At 39.9% G+C, this 16,699-nt stretch overlaps 1 protein-coding gene across 2 annotated transcripts in view; it reads right to left on the minus strand.

The window, feature by feature from the left end:
• The window catches only part of SLC38A4 (solute carrier family 38 member 4), a 32,173-nt gene that overhangs the window by 5,473 nt on the left and 10,001 nt on the right, over positions 1–16,699 (minus strand). Inside the window, exons 1-13 of one of the 2 annotated variants that reach the window (XM_072353192.1) lie at positions 16,444–16,528; positions 12,243–12,469; positions 11,524–11,614; positions 10,306–10,421; positions 7,154–7,227; positions 6,925–7,017; positions 5,769–5,850; positions 5,592–5,674; positions 5,424–5,482; positions 4,759–5,037; positions 4,559–4,638; positions 3,339–3,439; positions 2,288–2,412 (exon numbers count right to left, since the gene is read on the minus strand). In XM_072353192.1, the coding sequence (XP_072209293.1) occupies positions 2,288–2,412; positions 3,339–3,439; positions 4,559–4,638; positions 4,759–5,037; positions 5,424–5,482; positions 5,592–5,674; positions 5,769–5,850; positions 6,925–7,017; positions 7,154–7,227; positions 10,306–10,421; positions 11,524–11,614; positions 12,243–12,385 (1,326 nt within the window). In that variant the 5' untranslated portion in view covers positions 12,386–12,469; positions 16,444–16,528. Of the gene's footprint in view, positions 1–2,287; positions 2,413–3,338; positions 3,440–4,558; positions 4,639–4,758; positions 5,038–5,423; positions 5,483–5,591; positions 5,675–5,768; positions 5,851–6,924; positions 7,018–7,153; positions 7,228–10,305; positions 10,422–11,523; positions 11,615–12,242; positions 12,470–16,443; positions 16,529–16,699 lie in introns of those variants that run through there. The other variant, XM_072353201.1, reaches the window with a different exon arrangement.

Consider the following 16,699-nt stretch of genomic DNA (forward strand, 5'->3'; position numbering starts at 1 on the left):
TGGAAGACAAAAATAATCCGGGAAAGTAAAACAGTAATTATTTTATCTTTGCTTCTCACTTTTTTAATGATCTACACCAGTTACTTTTGATGTGAGAAATTCTGACCAAAGAAATGTGTTTTAGTCTTTGACTCCCTAAATGTAATCTCACTCTGGTGTAGGTTTTTGAGAACTGGGTTCACAGTTTCATGCAGAAACTCAAATATTTGCTGTGTAGGAGAAAGATGAGTAAATAGAGTGTAAAATCGGGGAGATGAAATCTGTTCAACTGAAAGATGTGGTATCAGCAAAAACAAAACCAAGAAACAACAACCACAACCAAACCAGCCCAGAGATCCCCCCACTGTGAATACTAATCAGCAGGCAAAACACGCACAGGTGAAATCTGAGCTGAGTTGCTGTATTTCTGAATCTGATTCCCCTGAAAATCTCATGGGCGATCTGCAATTTACTTCTGTGAAATAAAGAACATTTTTGTTCTACTTTCATTAAACATACACACATATACATCACAATGAAATCTCTTGCCACGTGGAAAAAAAATAAAATCAAATTCTAGATAAAAAAGCTGTTGCAAAAGATCCTTTTTCTTTGCTTCACTTTCTCACACAATAGAGTTGGTTTGGTTTTGGTTTTTTTTTGCTTTTTCATCAGTGAAAACTGAAAGTAGGAGAAAGGTCAGCTGCAAATCCCTCTGGTGGCAGTAGATAGTGTTACTGTGAAGTACTGTGATAAGCTTAGAAGATTTGAAAGGTAGAAGTTGAAACTGAGAAAAGCTCAAGGCTCGCTTCTGCTTCTAGATGAGTTTGGCTGTTCAGTATCAGTACGGAGTTCTGTCATACTCAAAGCCTGTTGTATGAAAACGCAACATCCATCTGCATATCCATGCATGCTGTGTTTTTTCAGGCTGATGTGAGCACACATTATGAAGAAGACGGGTAGCAAAACTTTCATCTGGTCCCTGAGTTGGTGTAAAACGTCTTTACGCCTCTGAAGAAACACTGCCTGCATTCCTGTTCACTTGTCAGCATCCCGTGCATTATTCCTGCTGTCATACTGCCACTGAAGTGATGTTACCAGACTAAAAATTCACACTGAATAATGGCAAATAGACAAAGTTTTTTTATAGCAATGCACTGATTTCTTTCTTTTCATTATTATTTTTTAAAGAATAATCTCTGACCACTTTACAAAAATGTATCAGTTCATAGAAAAACTGCTGGTATAACTATGCTGCTTGACTGGAGTAATTGATTTATCACCGATGCTGAACAGGCTGGCCTGATGGGCCACATAGAGTTGTTTGATATGCAGGCTTTAAATAAAATGATATTTCCTCCACATATATATATATATAGGGCAATTAACTCTGCAGTATATATCTTCTAAGCCTTTGTATATTATTCAAACATAAAAGTAATCATATAGAAAGCAAAAATCATATAGAAAGCAAAAAATGCAAAATGCTGCTTCTGACAGATAGAAGGTTTTGCAGGGCTCTCTGCTTTCCCATGAAGAGATCTCAGTTGGTTAAGAAAAATTCAAGCACTGAGTCATTGGTTAAAACACAACTTTTAGGACAGATCATCAGAGTATTCTGAGCAGAATTACTTTGAAGGGTTTACCTCAGAACATATTTTTTGTCAGGCAACCTTGAATGATGACTGCTGCTCTGAAGTATTTGTCAGTGAGCCTGGAAACAATGCAAACTGGTGTTTGCATCCAGGACAATAGGAAAGCAAAACTCCAAGGCTGCTGCTCTTGTCAGACAGTGGCAGTCATGACACAGGCCAATGGGAGCCCACCAGCACATGGTGCTGGGCTGAGGCCTGCTCCACTGAAGAGCACACCAGCCCCCCAACTCACTGGCTGACAATGTTTTCTGCCTGGATTCATTGGGAAGTCATGGTGTAAGCTGCATGCATTCCGTTGATTTTGGATGCTGTAGTGGGTACGTATTAGGAAATCTTGTAGGTGGTTTGGGTATATCCCCAGTCTTTAGTGCTTGGACTGTTAAATATAGCTCAGAAAGTGCCAGAGGGAGACAGAGCAGTTGTTCCTGATTTATTTCTGATTTATTTATACTCATTTATTTCAGTCTTTCAAAGTTTGTAACCCTAGCTGCCTAATGTGGTTGCTGTGGGCAAGCTGCACATGGGACAACTTGCCACCCTGAAACAAAACCCAGGCTTGCTTTTCTTTAGTGTTAAAGCCTGTTTTGCTAAGCGTATGAAGTTCATGTCTACAGGCTAGCCCCGATTTCATCTCCAGCAGCTCTTTTACTTACAGGGAAAAGGACAAGGGGCACAGTCAGGGTGACAGCCACCAGCACCGCGAGGCGCACAGACAGAAGGAGAGCATCAAAAGTGTACACCCTGGTGTATGTGTGAAGGAGCTCATCTTCAACTTCTCCTGCAAAAAGGAAACAGAAGGGAGCTAAGTCCCTTAAATTGTATCTGCACATGCAAAAGTGAAGCCAGACAAGATTAGCTCTCTCCCAGCTGCTGTCATCAGATCCATGTTATGGGCCGGGCGCCAAAGAGGAATTTTCCCGGCATGACTGATACAAGTCCATCATTCAGAGATGATGAGTAAAGCACATCTATGAGGTGATGCTTTGTACTTCAGCTTCTCAAATGACATTCTCAAAGTCATTGTGTGGATGTGTAACCTGAGGCAAAAAATTTCTCTGATACAAGACAAAAAATGAGTGACTGAACTGGGAAGATCCCTGAACCTCCATCCAAATCTCCCAACCCTTTTGCCACAGTTGTACTGTGTCATTTACTTCTTTGCTGTAACAGAGGAACTAATGAGGTAAAAAGATGTGGTGTTTACATAAACCAGTGTGCTAATATAGGAGCTACTCTGTTTATCTACCGATTAGTCCAGTTCATCTGTATTTTCTTTATGCTAGAATGGTTTGCTCCTGTTTTTCAGTACAGGTGAGGCTGAATTAACAGCATCAGAGCCAGGGTGGGTAGCAGCTAACAATGTCATGTAAAACTGTTGATCATCAGAGTATGTTTAGTGTTTCACTCTTGGCTTTTTCCAAGAACCAAGTTTACAGCAGTTTGCTGTCTGAGCTCACAAAGCCATGAGATGCACAGCTGAACCACCTAAGACCCTGAAGAATGAGGACTGTGTGACCTGAGAGCTCAATAAGTCTCACTGTTTATGCAGGGGGTTACATACAATCTATTACTTTTAAAGAATACTAGTGCTTGGATTAAGGCCCACAGAAAATACATCAGCACTTCTGTCTTCATGTGGTTGATCCACCTTGTCTGTTTTGAAACAAGAGGGAAAATTCTGCAGAGAGCAGGCCTTTGACCTACCATAGAAGGTAAGATATCCAAAGAGACCAGCCAGAAGATACATGATGAGCATGCCAGTGATGGAGATGTTTGAGACATTCTGCATTCGCTTTCGGGAGCGACTGGAGTAGGAGAGAAGAAGAGTAACAGTACTATTCTTATAAGACTCTGTTTGTACAAGAAGTACTCTGAGGAGTCTCTACTGACATTCCCTCATTGGCTAGAGAGTTCATAGCAGCTCTGTGCACTAGACAAAGCTCCTGGAGCTTTGCGGCAATAGCTATGCACAGAAAAGCACCGAAAAAACTTCATTTCTACTGCTTACTGAGTGACAACATGTAAACATTTTTTAATTTTATTTTTTTTTTTAAATATATCATTATTTCTATACTGTAAATTTCAAATGGTGCATTTTAAACAAAAAATGGAGTAGCTAACACTATATGGCTGGTAACAATACTGAGACAAGAGTTTTCAGACAGCTCTATATGAATATTCCTTTTCATCTACATAGCACTGTTCTGCAGGTTCAAGGATCTCCTGTAAGTCAACTCCTTTCTTCAGAGAACCCTCGGTTAAATATTTCTTTATAAGGAAATCTTCAGCTTACGGAACCTGGAAACAAATTCCAAATCATCTGATAATTTTTAATTCTGAGGTTAAGCAAGTTAAAATAGGAGGTAATAGAGCTTAAATGGCTGCTTGAGTTTTGCAACACAAACTCCTATAATATAATTCTTGTTGCTGAACAAGTGCATTTTCTTAGCTTTTCCCAACTATCAGCTCTGTGCTAGTTTAAGCAAATGCATTTGATTTTGATATTTGATAATCAAAATGGGGTGGGTTAAGAGTCTATGTAAGACACTCAAACCAACGGCATCCCAGGGAACTTTAAGAGTAAGCAACAGCTGACTCTGACGAAGAAACTCACGAAGATATTTTTAGAGACCAGAATTCTCTGTTTCAGCACTGTCTGTCGTGCAGCCAAATTCTCCATCATATTTCATGTCATTCAAAGGACTGTCCAGACTCATCCTTTCCTTAGTAAATATTAATGCAGCTCTATGAACAGCAGTTCTTTGTCAGTTCTTTGACTAAAGCATGCTGATATCTGTTTACTATGGTACAATATAAATCATTATCAGGTAGGTGTCTATACACCAGCAATCAAGGCAGAACAGGAAGAAAGTGATCTCTGCTATGGTTAACTGGAAGTACGGGACAAAATTTAAGAACCTTACTCTTTCAGTTCACTGTATATTGGTAGCACCTCAGGGTGGCATACGAATGCAAATGCCAGGATGGGTATTGCATAGGCAGTCTGTAAAATAAAGCTCCCATTAGTAAGAATGGTCACTGCTGTAAGTCTCTGACTTTTGGCAGGCAGCAGTTTAGCTGTGGTACAAATGGAAAAAAACAAATTCTACAGAATTTCCCTTACCCGTGAGTTGAATACAAAGTATTTGGGCTGACACGTATCACTGCTGTCACTGTGTGCTTCATATTCTACACCACTTCTGAGGAAAGTATCTCTAGGCTCCTCAAGGCCTGGCACATGCCCAACTGTGTTGTCCATCATGAAATTCACACCAGAACTGAGAGACTCATTTGGTAACATGACCAGGTGCATTGGCAGTGTGATGTTGGTGGCTGTCCAGTTTCCAACCCCATGATCCATGATGGGGAGAGGACAGGGTACTTGAAATTTCTTGAAGATTACCTACAAAAGAGTAGACAACGTCATCGGTAGAGTACTTCTATGTGAGACTAAATTTACAGCCATGATAAACCAACAGGAACAAAGACAGGCACAGAGGAAGGAGAAGCGAAAGAGAGGGAGCATGAAATCAAATGCTATCACTTCTCCAGCAAATAATTGTTGTTATTCTGGTTCTGCTGTTGCTCTGCTTTATGTTTTATAGTTTCAAGTGCTACTTTTTAGTTTGATCTGTTTAATTCTGGTTTTATTCAGCACTTTGTTTGTTGATTTGATTCACTTGCATGTACTATTCTAACATCCACATTAAATTGGTGAGGGATTTATTAATGCTGTGCAGTTTACAGGCTCTATATTTGCTTAGAGGCAAGTCCTGAACAACCACCTACCACACTGACAAAGAAAACCATACACGTCAGCGAAAAACCACTCGTATAACCAAGATAACCTATGAAGCAAAAAATAAATAAATAAATATATAAATATAATTCAGCTACATTTAAATTCACAATCCTAATAGAAATAGGAAAGGAGATTTAGTGGGATATTAACCCTACCTAATGTTTTTAGAAGTGAAAGGGGAAGAATAATCACAACTGTTACAAGTATGACGAGGTAGTTCCCATTTAGGTACCATTCTCTAAAGAGGGGAAATAAAAGATAACAATCATTATCATTGACATTATAGTAAAATTTTTTTTTATCTTGGGCTCAGGTTAGGCAAAGGTACCTACCCAGAATTCTCCTCGAGCTTCATAAATGCTCTGATCACTTCAGGGAGTTCGTATTTAATGATAAAGAGGTAGCTTGACATTGCTGAAAATCAAGCAAACACTTTCAGAGAAAACAGAACAACTCCAACAAAAATAATTTGTTTTAAAAAGCATTGATGCTACATGAAAAACATACAGTTTCAATAAATCAGATTTTGCTAAAATAGAGAAAGAATTTTATTCAAATCACAATGCAAATAAAGAAATGTTAAAGAGATATTTTTCTCTTATAAACATGTCCTGAATGGCATTTAGCATTTAGTTTTAGACTACAACAGCTACTACTAATTAAACACCATATTCAAATCACTGTTATGAAATTTACATCTGTAATTTTTTATTTTGTTTTTCTTCTCTACATGTTGCTTTTCCAATGGACACTGTCCACCCACGTTTTGTGGAAAATTTGGCTGTCACTTTATCCAAATCTCTTTGTCCTTCTTATCCCTTCTATTTCTAATTTCTTTCTCCAAATACTCTACTACACATGTCTAAAAAGCTGGTTTTTAAGATTGTTGGCAGAAGGATAGACTTCCATATATCTCATTTAAATATATTGGCAGACAGCAGACATTTGGCCACAGAGAGTTCTTTGGAACACAGCCTGAACAATTTGAAAACCACTGGACTACAGGAAAGAGGTATTCCTCTCAATCAGGAAAATGTACATGTTTGGAGAATGAATGGAATATCACAGAATAGGATATTTCATGAATACAGTCGAAAAAAGCGATTGCAATAGATAGATATGAACCAGCTCTGTCTAGGTAGAAGAGTAGAACTATGTGCTTCTCCTTTTAGGTGAGATTCTTTTTTTCTAACCTCAGGCAGATGGCTAGCCTGTGCCACAGTCACTGAAAAGAACTGGCCAAGCCATTTTAGTCATCTCTGAAGTACCTGCATTGCTTGTGCAGAATTCTTGGGCAACAAGCTTTTAGCAGACACCACTGTGTCATCTAAAACCAGGCAAAATTTCCTCTTGCCTTCCTTTGTTAATAACATGTATTGTATCCTGGTCATCTCTGATGACATTTAGTCAGAGAGAAGGAAGTACTTCTGTTTCGTAGAAAAGCACAGGAAGTTAGAAAACTTTTTTCTAAAACCTTTTTACCCTTACCTCCAATATTCTGCATTGTAACTGAAATGAAAACGCTACACTTCCCAGGCCATCCAAATGCCTTTTCTCCCAGTTTTTCATATATTAATGAACCTAAAACAAAACCAAAACACCAAAATAAATATGAGCCATGGGTCACTACAGTGAATGCATGTGACAAATTGCATTCCAAGATAAAAAATGTGCACACAATAGGTATTTTTTGTCAGCCATAACCTGATCTTCATACCTCCTTCTTTTGATGTCTTCAGTAAGAGGTGGACTGAGTAGAGTGACAGCATTGCAACGCTGAGCAGCAGAACTCTGTAAGGCAAAAAAAAAAATCAGAATCTCATGCAGGACATCAGAGATATTCAGTTAATTTGAATGGATGCTAGCTTGTTTCTAAGTTCAATGTGTAAACACTTCTAGTAAGTATTTCCCTAATACCAGGACTCCCGGTACAAATTGCATAGGCATGGGTTAGCTGTAGGTTTCTCATGGCTGAAGTTGCACCTTAGACACTTCAAAAGCTTGTCAATGTTTGCTTAATTCCAGACAGGTGCCAATTTATTCCACAGAAGCAGAGTGCTATGTTTTAGTAAGACTCAACAAAAATTAGCAGATCTCAGGTCTCTGGACTCATCTGTTCAGTGGCCTCTTATTTTATCTCTCCTTATACAGATTTGTAAAAAAATAATCCACAAAATCTGAACTGTGGCTGTGACAAATTCACTGCCAACTTCTGCTTAGACTTCTATTTTACTGACTAACTGTGAGGCTGTAGATCTTAGCTTCAGATGCACGCTGCGCAAAGTATGAGTATATAAGGAATCTTACCTAATGCTAAAGTATGGTATGACAGTGGAAGATGTGCTTTTGCAGCACTTGCTGCGTTCTCTTCTAACTTAGTCTGCTTAAAAGTACCGGTGCCTGCCTTCATTCTTACTACTGCCATTTTCCTTCCATACATTTGCATTCTTGGTGATTTCAGATACCATCCTATTGCAAAATGCTGGTGAAAAATGTATTGCATGGCATTTTAAGTGCATAATATTGTAGTCAACATATCTTACTACCACAACCATCTTGCTGTCAGCCTGCATACACATTGGAAGGAGATGTGATGATAACATGACAGAGCTAGGAAATACCAGCTTTACTGATATGCTTTATTCTATGGCTGGATAGAGTTCCATTCTTCAGAACACAAAGCATCATATAAAAATGGGAGACACCGAAAGTCAATTCTTTGTAAATGAATTATAGCCCAAGAAGAGACATTTGTTTAGTAGTCGGGTAGTGGTCACCAGACCAAGTTGCTTTCTCTAAGAGAGATGGACAACACTACAGACTTTGGAGTGAGTAGTTTGTCTCTCTTGCTGTGGGCTCATGGTGTCCATTAAGGGGAGCTCACGTCTGAGTTTGCAGTTTATCTTTCCAAAATGGCATCTTCCTTGATGATATCCCTCCAGTTTCTATACAAAAACATGGCTTCTGAGTCCTGGCACACAGGGTGAAGCTACAGTAAACTAAAGCCATCCTGGTCAGACTTTCTAAACCCTTCAAGGCAGCAGAAGAGGCACTCTGGTGTGTGCTCCATGCCTGTGCAAACCTCCTCTGTGGGAGATGAAGGTGCAATGGGAGCTCCTGAGGAGATTCTGAGTTTTAGAAACCCTTTTCTCAACTTCACCCTGTAGAAATCTTCCACAAGAGCAGTTGGGCAGCATGAGAATTGTAAATTAACTGCTACCAGTATAGTCAAAATTAGAATTAATGTACAGCAGCTTCCATTTAGTAGATGGAATTTTTCTGTCCTACTAACGTCACAATCTGTGAAAACAGAGGAACTTCCAGCAAGAGTATGCATGCCACAGGGGTAACTATATCCTCACACAGCTCTTCAGTTTTAAATAAAACTCTTTCCTCTGCCAGAAGGAAGAATGTTCTCATGCACAAAGTATGGAAGTAGGACAGAAAAGAAAATGAACTGTGGGGTGGAGACATCCTTTGTTTTTGTTATGTGACTCCATAGGATTGCTGTAGCATAATTGCAGGCTTGCACTCTGCTTTAGCACTGACAGTAGAGCTAATGCCATTAGGCTCACTTCAGACTTTTTTTCAGACACTCCTTTGGATGAACAGATCCTGAAGAACAAAAATATTGCAAGGGTAATTTTTTCCCCTCAAATCTTGATATATCATGATTTTCTCTCTGGTGATAATCTGTGACAATACTGGTTAGCACAAGTGCTCAGAGAAAGCTGGGGAAAAAGAATCCTAAATTTTCCAGAGTCTACTGCACTTGGTTATAGAACAGAGTTTTGTTTTTGTATCTGAGAAAACTGTATTTAACCACTTGAGTACAGGTGTTGGGAAACACTTCTCCAGGAGTGTGGCAGCATTTGCATCTACAGTTAATGTTCAGTTACAGATTCTGCTGGCAAAAAAGATGTTTCTTAGCAACTGGGAGATATGTGTAGCATTGCAAATGTTGTTGCTGTTCTAGTTAAAAGACATCCAGAAGAAAAAAGCCATATAGAGATAGCCATGCAGCCTGATTTAAAGGCTTCCTAGAGTTCAACAATGTAAAACAATGACCTCATGTCATATGGTACCATCATACTGTGTTCTAACCTAATGGAGGATTAAAATTGAGGCCAGAGTTAAGATTAAATGCATTTATTAATAAACACAACAAACCCTACTAACTTTTTGTACAGCCTCTCTCATTTCATAGGATTATCCATAAATTAAAAAATCTTCATATGTCTATTTGTTACTGTCTATCAAATCTCATTTTGTATAGATACAATACCTCAGCCACATTCCTCTGCTGTCATCTGGGCACAGAGTATGAATGGACTGGAGGAGCAACATCAAATCTGAATAAATCTGTGCATGCCTTTGCAATCAAAGCCTATTGCCATTTCAGACCTATGTCAAATACTCTTCTCCCATTTCTAAATAGTGATTAGATAGTTAGGATGGTGTAAATGCATACTTCATGTGTGATTTATTGCCGCTGTGAACTTCCCATAATGAACCAGTAAGATTGGTGTTGTTATTTTAAGACAAGTATGCTGTTCTTCCTCCCTTCTTCCCCTCCCCTCCTCTCCTCCTTTATTTTTTTGTTTAACTACACAGCATCCATTGTCAGTTGTGTTCCTGACATAAAACAGAGTTAAAACAAGTTAAAAAAAGGTTTGTCTGCTGTGGATGGTTCCTTGTGGCGCAGCTAAAATATTTTCATTACAAAAGCTCTTAGAAAACATTTCAGCTAACAAAACCTTTCAGCTAACAAAACGTGATTCTTAAGCTTGACTTGCTTTTCTAACCACAAAAGGAAATTAGCTCTACATTACTGCTTATGTTCTATTCATTTTCTTTCTATGTACTTACACAAAAAGGATGATTCCTGTGTTGGCCATGGCATAGGACAGCCCTAGAATACCGCTGCCCATAATGGCATTGCTGAGGTTGAAGGAGGACATGCCAAAGGAAGTTCTGCCCCGGTGCTGTAGGAAGCAAGAACAAAGATGACTATTAGGTTGCATTTTACTGGGTGCAATAAGTTAACTGTTCTCACTACTGGCTTTTTCCTTTATTGCTCTCGATCTTTAGAGGTGGAGCCTTTTGAAATCAAAAGACTTCTGTGGTAACAGAGCCACAGCTGGTCATGTGTTGACCAACTTCAACAGAAACACATGTTACTATCAGGTAGCTTTCCCAGATATTGGCTTAACAAATTGATTATTTTTCTCCAGGTAGGATGTACTGCTTTCTCTGTGGAGCTAAAAATGTGTCAGGAGAGGCAGAAGTGGTTGAAGGGGAAGGAGATCTGTGTAGATCTGGCTGGGGAAAGAGAGTGGGAGAGGATGAAAACCGTGAGGGAGTCACATCTGCCACTGAGTGGGAAGGGATGGGGGGATATGGCTCTCAACGTTAGCTTGCAGTCACAATAATATATATATTTTTTCTTTAATCAGTTGCATTTATTTGAACAATCCTAATAAAACATGTAACACGACCACTAACATAACCCCTTACTTTGTCTTCAAATCCAAGATAACTTTGAATAAAGTTAAATGATGAGCACAGGTATGCACATGCCCACCCCAATTGCACATGGAGATGCCTAAGGAGCTGGAAGAGCACTGCTTGTGTCATGTTCGGCATCACAGAATTTATCAGGAGTGGCCCTTCTTTAACATGATGCAAATGGGTTTAGATTTGTTTACATGAATGCTGTAAACAAGCACTAAAAATGCCAGGGTCCACCTCTGTCTTAAATGGGAGAAAGTTTCTGTGAACCAGAACTCCTGTCAGGAATAGACGTGTAGATCCACCTTGGGCTGGATATCTTGAGTGGGACTCCATGAGTGCCGTACTGAGTGCGATCTGAGGAACTTTTTTGGATTCTTGGAAAGGGAAGACGTAGTTTTAGTTGCAAGACAACAGGAGTTTTCTGCACTAATGTAGAAAATGCTTGCTTACTGTTCTAAAGCGAAGATTATGCTGATCAAGCTCCAGAGTAACTTTGTTTACTGAAACTTTTGGAAAATGATTCAGGTTAATAGGATTTTATTGTAATTACACTTAAAAATTAATACAACTTACATATTCTTCATTATAGTCTTCCAATTTCTTTTTATCCAGATACCCATTTGTAAGGAACTTCTGACTTTCTGCATCATCACTAGCAAATGGACTAAACACAAAGAAAAATGAGAAAACGTAAGGTAAGGCCTGTGGCACCCATCTTGTATATGCCTTTTATCATTACGGGAGGAAAGTGCCTAGCATCGGCCTTGCTGGAAATGGATTCAGTGAGTGAGAAGCTGGAGGCTGATGGCTGGTTTTGAACATCTTCTTGAGGCTGCACAGAGGCTGGCAGCATGTTGGGTCCTGCTGTATGTGCCTGAGCATCTCCCGGTGGGAAATACTGCGCTCTGTCCCCTGCCCTGGACAAAGTTGCCTCCTCCCAGATGTCTGCAGCATGCAGGGAGTGTGCTTGGCTTGCACTAACCTACGTGGGTATCAGTTTCCACATTGATTTATGTGGGTGGTAGATGTCAAGATTGGAGTGAGGAATCTGCAAAGGTCACTCCAGGTGGTGGTGGCACTGAGTGCCCTGGGCTGCCCCTGCTGTGCTGGGTGCTGTATCTGTAGAGCAGAGCAGGGAGGCTGGGACTCAGGGAGACACTAGCTAAGCAATCACACTAATTTAAGCATATTACTTAGGAAGTGTTTTAAGTTCCAGATGCCATTAGTGAAGCTTGTTTATTGATTACTGCTTTTTCGCCAGAACAGATGAGTCTTCCCACTTAAATGCTTACCTCCTAATTGCAGCCTTTTCAGAGTCAATCAGCTCTGTGTAGTTGTCTTCCAGGCTTTCCCCGCTGTTGCTCTGCTCTTCGAGTTCAATGTTGACTTTTTGCTGCTCCATGTGATCCATGGAGTGGTCAGCGCTTTCCAACATACAGTCTCTTCTTCAGGGTAAACAGGACTGCAGTGACCGCCTGTGGGTTCTCCTTACCATGGGGAGCTGCCAGAACACTCTGTTCTGCAAACAACACACAACAGGACTCATTAGAGTTTTCCTCAAATTAGATAAATGACTGTGAATCGTTGGGCTTGTGTTTGTTCTTTGTAAATAGCATTAGGAAAGGAGACTGTTGCAGACTGGGAAAATTCTGGGCAAGCACAATGTTCCTTTATATGCTGACACTTGGCCCTTCTGTCTCCCTTGAAATGGAGAGTGTAGTGGCCAATAGACACATCTGGCAAAATTACAAATCCAGGTGAAAGTAGTTACTGGAATTGCTGATTTTGCATTGCCAGAGGATGGTGGTGCAGAAGAGCTCAATGTTAGAAGTGAAGAGTACATCAAGGTTTTGCTTCCAAACGTATACACTCAAAAGAAATTCTCAGAGTTTTGAATCATTTGTTGTAAAATGAATATTGTCACAGGTTTAGATGCCATGGCGATTCACCCCCTTCCCTGGATTCTATCCGTAAATATGGGCATCTCTGCATTATCACTATTTTGATAATTAGGAGGTGCAGTTCTCATACAGCAGTTTCTGTGATTCTGTATCCAGCCCTCACCTGCCCCACAGCTGGGAGCTCTGGCTCACACAGGATTATTACACAGATAAAAGTCTTATGATCCTTATTCTTATTAGAAAAAATCCTGCTTTTAAAAAATGGTATGGATAAATGCTCAGCTCTCTTTGTGTATGTCTATATATTCTATGGGCCAATTTCTATCTGAGTCAATGAAGCTGTGCAAACCAAAGAACTTCACCTCCGGGATTTCAGCAGTCTCTTGTTGCAGTCTGCAAACACACATTTACAATCATCTGCTTATTTCCACATTCAGGAGAAAAATACTTCACAAGAAACCTTCCAATTTTACAACAATTTTCCCTTCCCAAAGATACTCCTTGAGGCACGTCACGTCTCAGCCTGGTAGACAACAGAGCAGGACAGAGAGGGAGTGAGCACAGATGGGGCAGCTTTGCAGTCCCTGTTCCACCTGTGCCAACCCTGCAGCCTCCCAGCCCTTTGCCTCTGCCTCACAGGTGAGCAAACTGACTGGAGCCATTTCCTTTCTCATAAATACCAAACACTAAGTACAGACCAACACTGCATAACAACAATATCAGAAAAAAACAGCTACTAATAATTTCCACATCTGGTCCTCCGTAGCACTATATCTGCAGTTTCTCCTGGTTTTGCATTTGTGAGTGTACGATCTCTCTTGATGACCAGACCTTCACTATCACATGCTGTCCTTAAGTGCACCTGCAAATGTATCTGTAGTGGCAAAATGTTAGAGTGCATAGGCTTAAAATGCAAATGTAAACTTTAAACACTAGTCCTAGAGGCTAAAACTGACCCTGGGCCAGAAAATAGAGTCAGCCTCCTTACTTCTTACTAAAACCATCCACCCAGACCAGACAACCGAAAAGGAAAAGCAATATCAGAGTCCATTACAAGGTTTCCTACCAGAGATTGCAGCTCTGTTTACTCCTTTCTGCTTCCACTTGGGGAGTGCGAGTGTGGGTGAGAGCAGCAGGCAGTGCAGCTGGCAGGCTCACATTCCTGCAACCTGGGGATTCTGCCCAGTCAGGGTATGAATAACACCGGGAGAATAAAAAAAATTAAAAAACCCAGAGCCATCCCAACTGCAGCTTCATTCACAAAACCTTCAAATACAAACGCTGTCCTGTCCAAGGAAGAGAGTTGTTCCACTTCCTGATGCTTATTTTGAGTTTAATGCCTAAAAACCAAACAGGCACGTCTGCTTGCACTTAGCCCTATTCTGATCAAATCTCCTCTGTGTGCGCTGCCTGCTGCTCATCAGAGAAATGTCTTTTCCAGATGTGGCAGTCCAAAGCATACACATCTTCAAAGAGTTGGACATGGGAGAAGTAAGCAAAAAAAATTTGCTAGGAGTTGAGTTACACAGAGGTTAGATCGAGGAGGAAATTCTGTACAGCACAGCAAACAGTTTGGAAGGGGGAAAAAAATTGACTAGAAATACATGTTACAGCACAAGAATCGTTTGGACATTGTCCTGTCAAACATTTACACAAGTGAATAATCTGACTTATGGGCGTCATCACAAGAGGCTGTGGAATTACTGCATAAAACAGGAATTTTCCAGTGGAGCCATGAGCCCTCGGATGGCAATGTTAGGTCTACTGAGAGCACAGTGACTTGCAGTTGTCACTTATTAGGGAGCGATTGGTAGAGATCCAGGGGTCTGTATGACCATGAGATAAAAGTTGTTGACATAAATGGGGACAGGATGAGATCCACAGAGTTAGATTTGAATCCTGCTGCTACCTCCAACATTAACAGCAGCCAGGTGTGCCTTTTATCTTCAGCAGAACTTTGCAGAGCTGCCTTTTAGTTGGTGGAAAGCTGTCTTATGATATGATTAGTTTTGCAAAAAATCACAGAACTGAAGGGTCTGGGAGGATGCTGAGGCCTATTATACAAGGAGCATATTCTCCTTGTGTACCTAAGAAGGGGAAAGCAAGCAAAGAGGACCACTGACACCACTCTGCATGACTGCGCAACTCCTGGGTTGCTTCTGTACCTGTGAGATGTTATTTAGGAGCAGGGAGACATGCTAGTTGGCTGCATAAAGGTGGAAGCATCTGAACTTCTGTAGACTGGCAGTCAGGTGATTGTTGCCCCTGGGTGATGGCCAGAGTCAGGCGCAGGGCCGCATATCAGAGCATGGCCACCAAGGCCAACTGGGCTTGGGTCTTGCCAGAATAGAACTCATCACATGAGGTGATCTTGACATAAATCAAAGGTCATCGGCTTCAGCTCCTCTGAGACTTAATGCTTCCTGCTTCATAATCCTGAATTTGTCACCTAAAGCACACTGGAAGAACCTAAACCCATCATAATCTACCCAGATTCCTCCTCCTACAGAGGGATTCTATAAGTGTGCAAGTAACTGAAAATCTCTCAATTTCTCTTTCTTCCACTTAAAATTGATACATTTTCCCTTAGGCTTTCCTGTAAAAAAAACTCTATTAGCACTACAGTATTCCTTGAACTTGGCTTTATTCTTTCCTGTGTCATTCTGCTGAACAGAAAGAAGTATGGCATTAAAATGGAAATACTGGTTGCAAAAGTGATCTGCCCACTGTTAGAGGAAAGTTATTAAATCCTATACAACTATTTTCCTATTCAAGTACTGAGTACCGTTATTTGTTGCTTGTTAAATAATGGTTTTCAGAAATCACTCAGAAATCAATGAATTTATTTGGCATTTGATATCACAGTATTACTGATTTCCATCTGATCTGCAGTTAGAACATTTAAAGAATGACTATCAATCACAAATAATGTCAGGTTACAGATACAACTAACAACATTTTTGCAGGTTTTACAGTAGCAAGATTTATAAGCTCCACAGTGGTATCTGAATTAGCAGACTTAGCCAGATTCCTCATCTTCCTGACAGTTAGCTTACAATATTATTGTCTGCACAGCTATTTCAAAACGAAATGTGTTATCACTGTGAAATTAACAATTAAAATGCAAAGTCTGCTTCCACAAATTCATTTATTTTCTGGAATGTTAGCCAAGTAAATCAAGAACCTTGAGGTTAGGCAAGGGCTCCAAAGGAAAGCAAGCATTTCTTAATAGTCTGGTCAATTTTAGACACCTCCTGTTTCTGTGGTTGTTTACATTTTGTTCTTCTGTTGAAAAAAAAAAAAAAAAAAAAAAGAGAGAGAAAAAAAGAAAAAAAAGAAAAAAAAGAAAAAAACAAAAAAAAAAAAAAGAAAAAAAAAGAAAGAAAAAAGGCTATATTTCATTTTGGAAGAAACACCACAAATACTTGCCAACATAAATCACCATGTCAGTAAATCTTAAGGAGCCCATCTTTCATCTTGCACTTTAATTTACAGATTAAATTGATTGCATTTCTCATTTGTAATTTTGGAAGATGTGGACAGTGTCTAAAATGAGTTGATAATACATTATAGAGAAAATTGGTAGGTTTACCTGTGGGCTGAGCTGGTTCTCTTGCTTGCCGAGTGGGTTCTATCTTTTAGAATTTGCACCTGTGTTGAAAAGTTTGCTTGTGTGCAACCCACAGCAGTTGGACAGTGATTTAAAGACAAATGGGAGTGTATCAGTTGAGCCAATCAACAGCAGCTACACCCCAACAACTCCCTTTGACAAACTTGCGTCAGCTTTTTAAAAAAAAAAGAAAAAAAAAAGGTTTAAAAAAAAAGGTGAATCAGTTTATTGGAGCACA

Source organism: Excalfactoria chinensis, chromosome 1 (assembly GCF_039878825.1).
Source record: "Excalfactoria chinensis isolate bCotChi1 chromosome 1, bCotChi1.hap2, whole genome shotgun sequence".
Taxonomy (NCBI): domain Eukaryota; kingdom Metazoa; phylum Chordata; class Aves; order Galliformes; family Phasianidae; genus Excalfactoria; species Excalfactoria chinensis.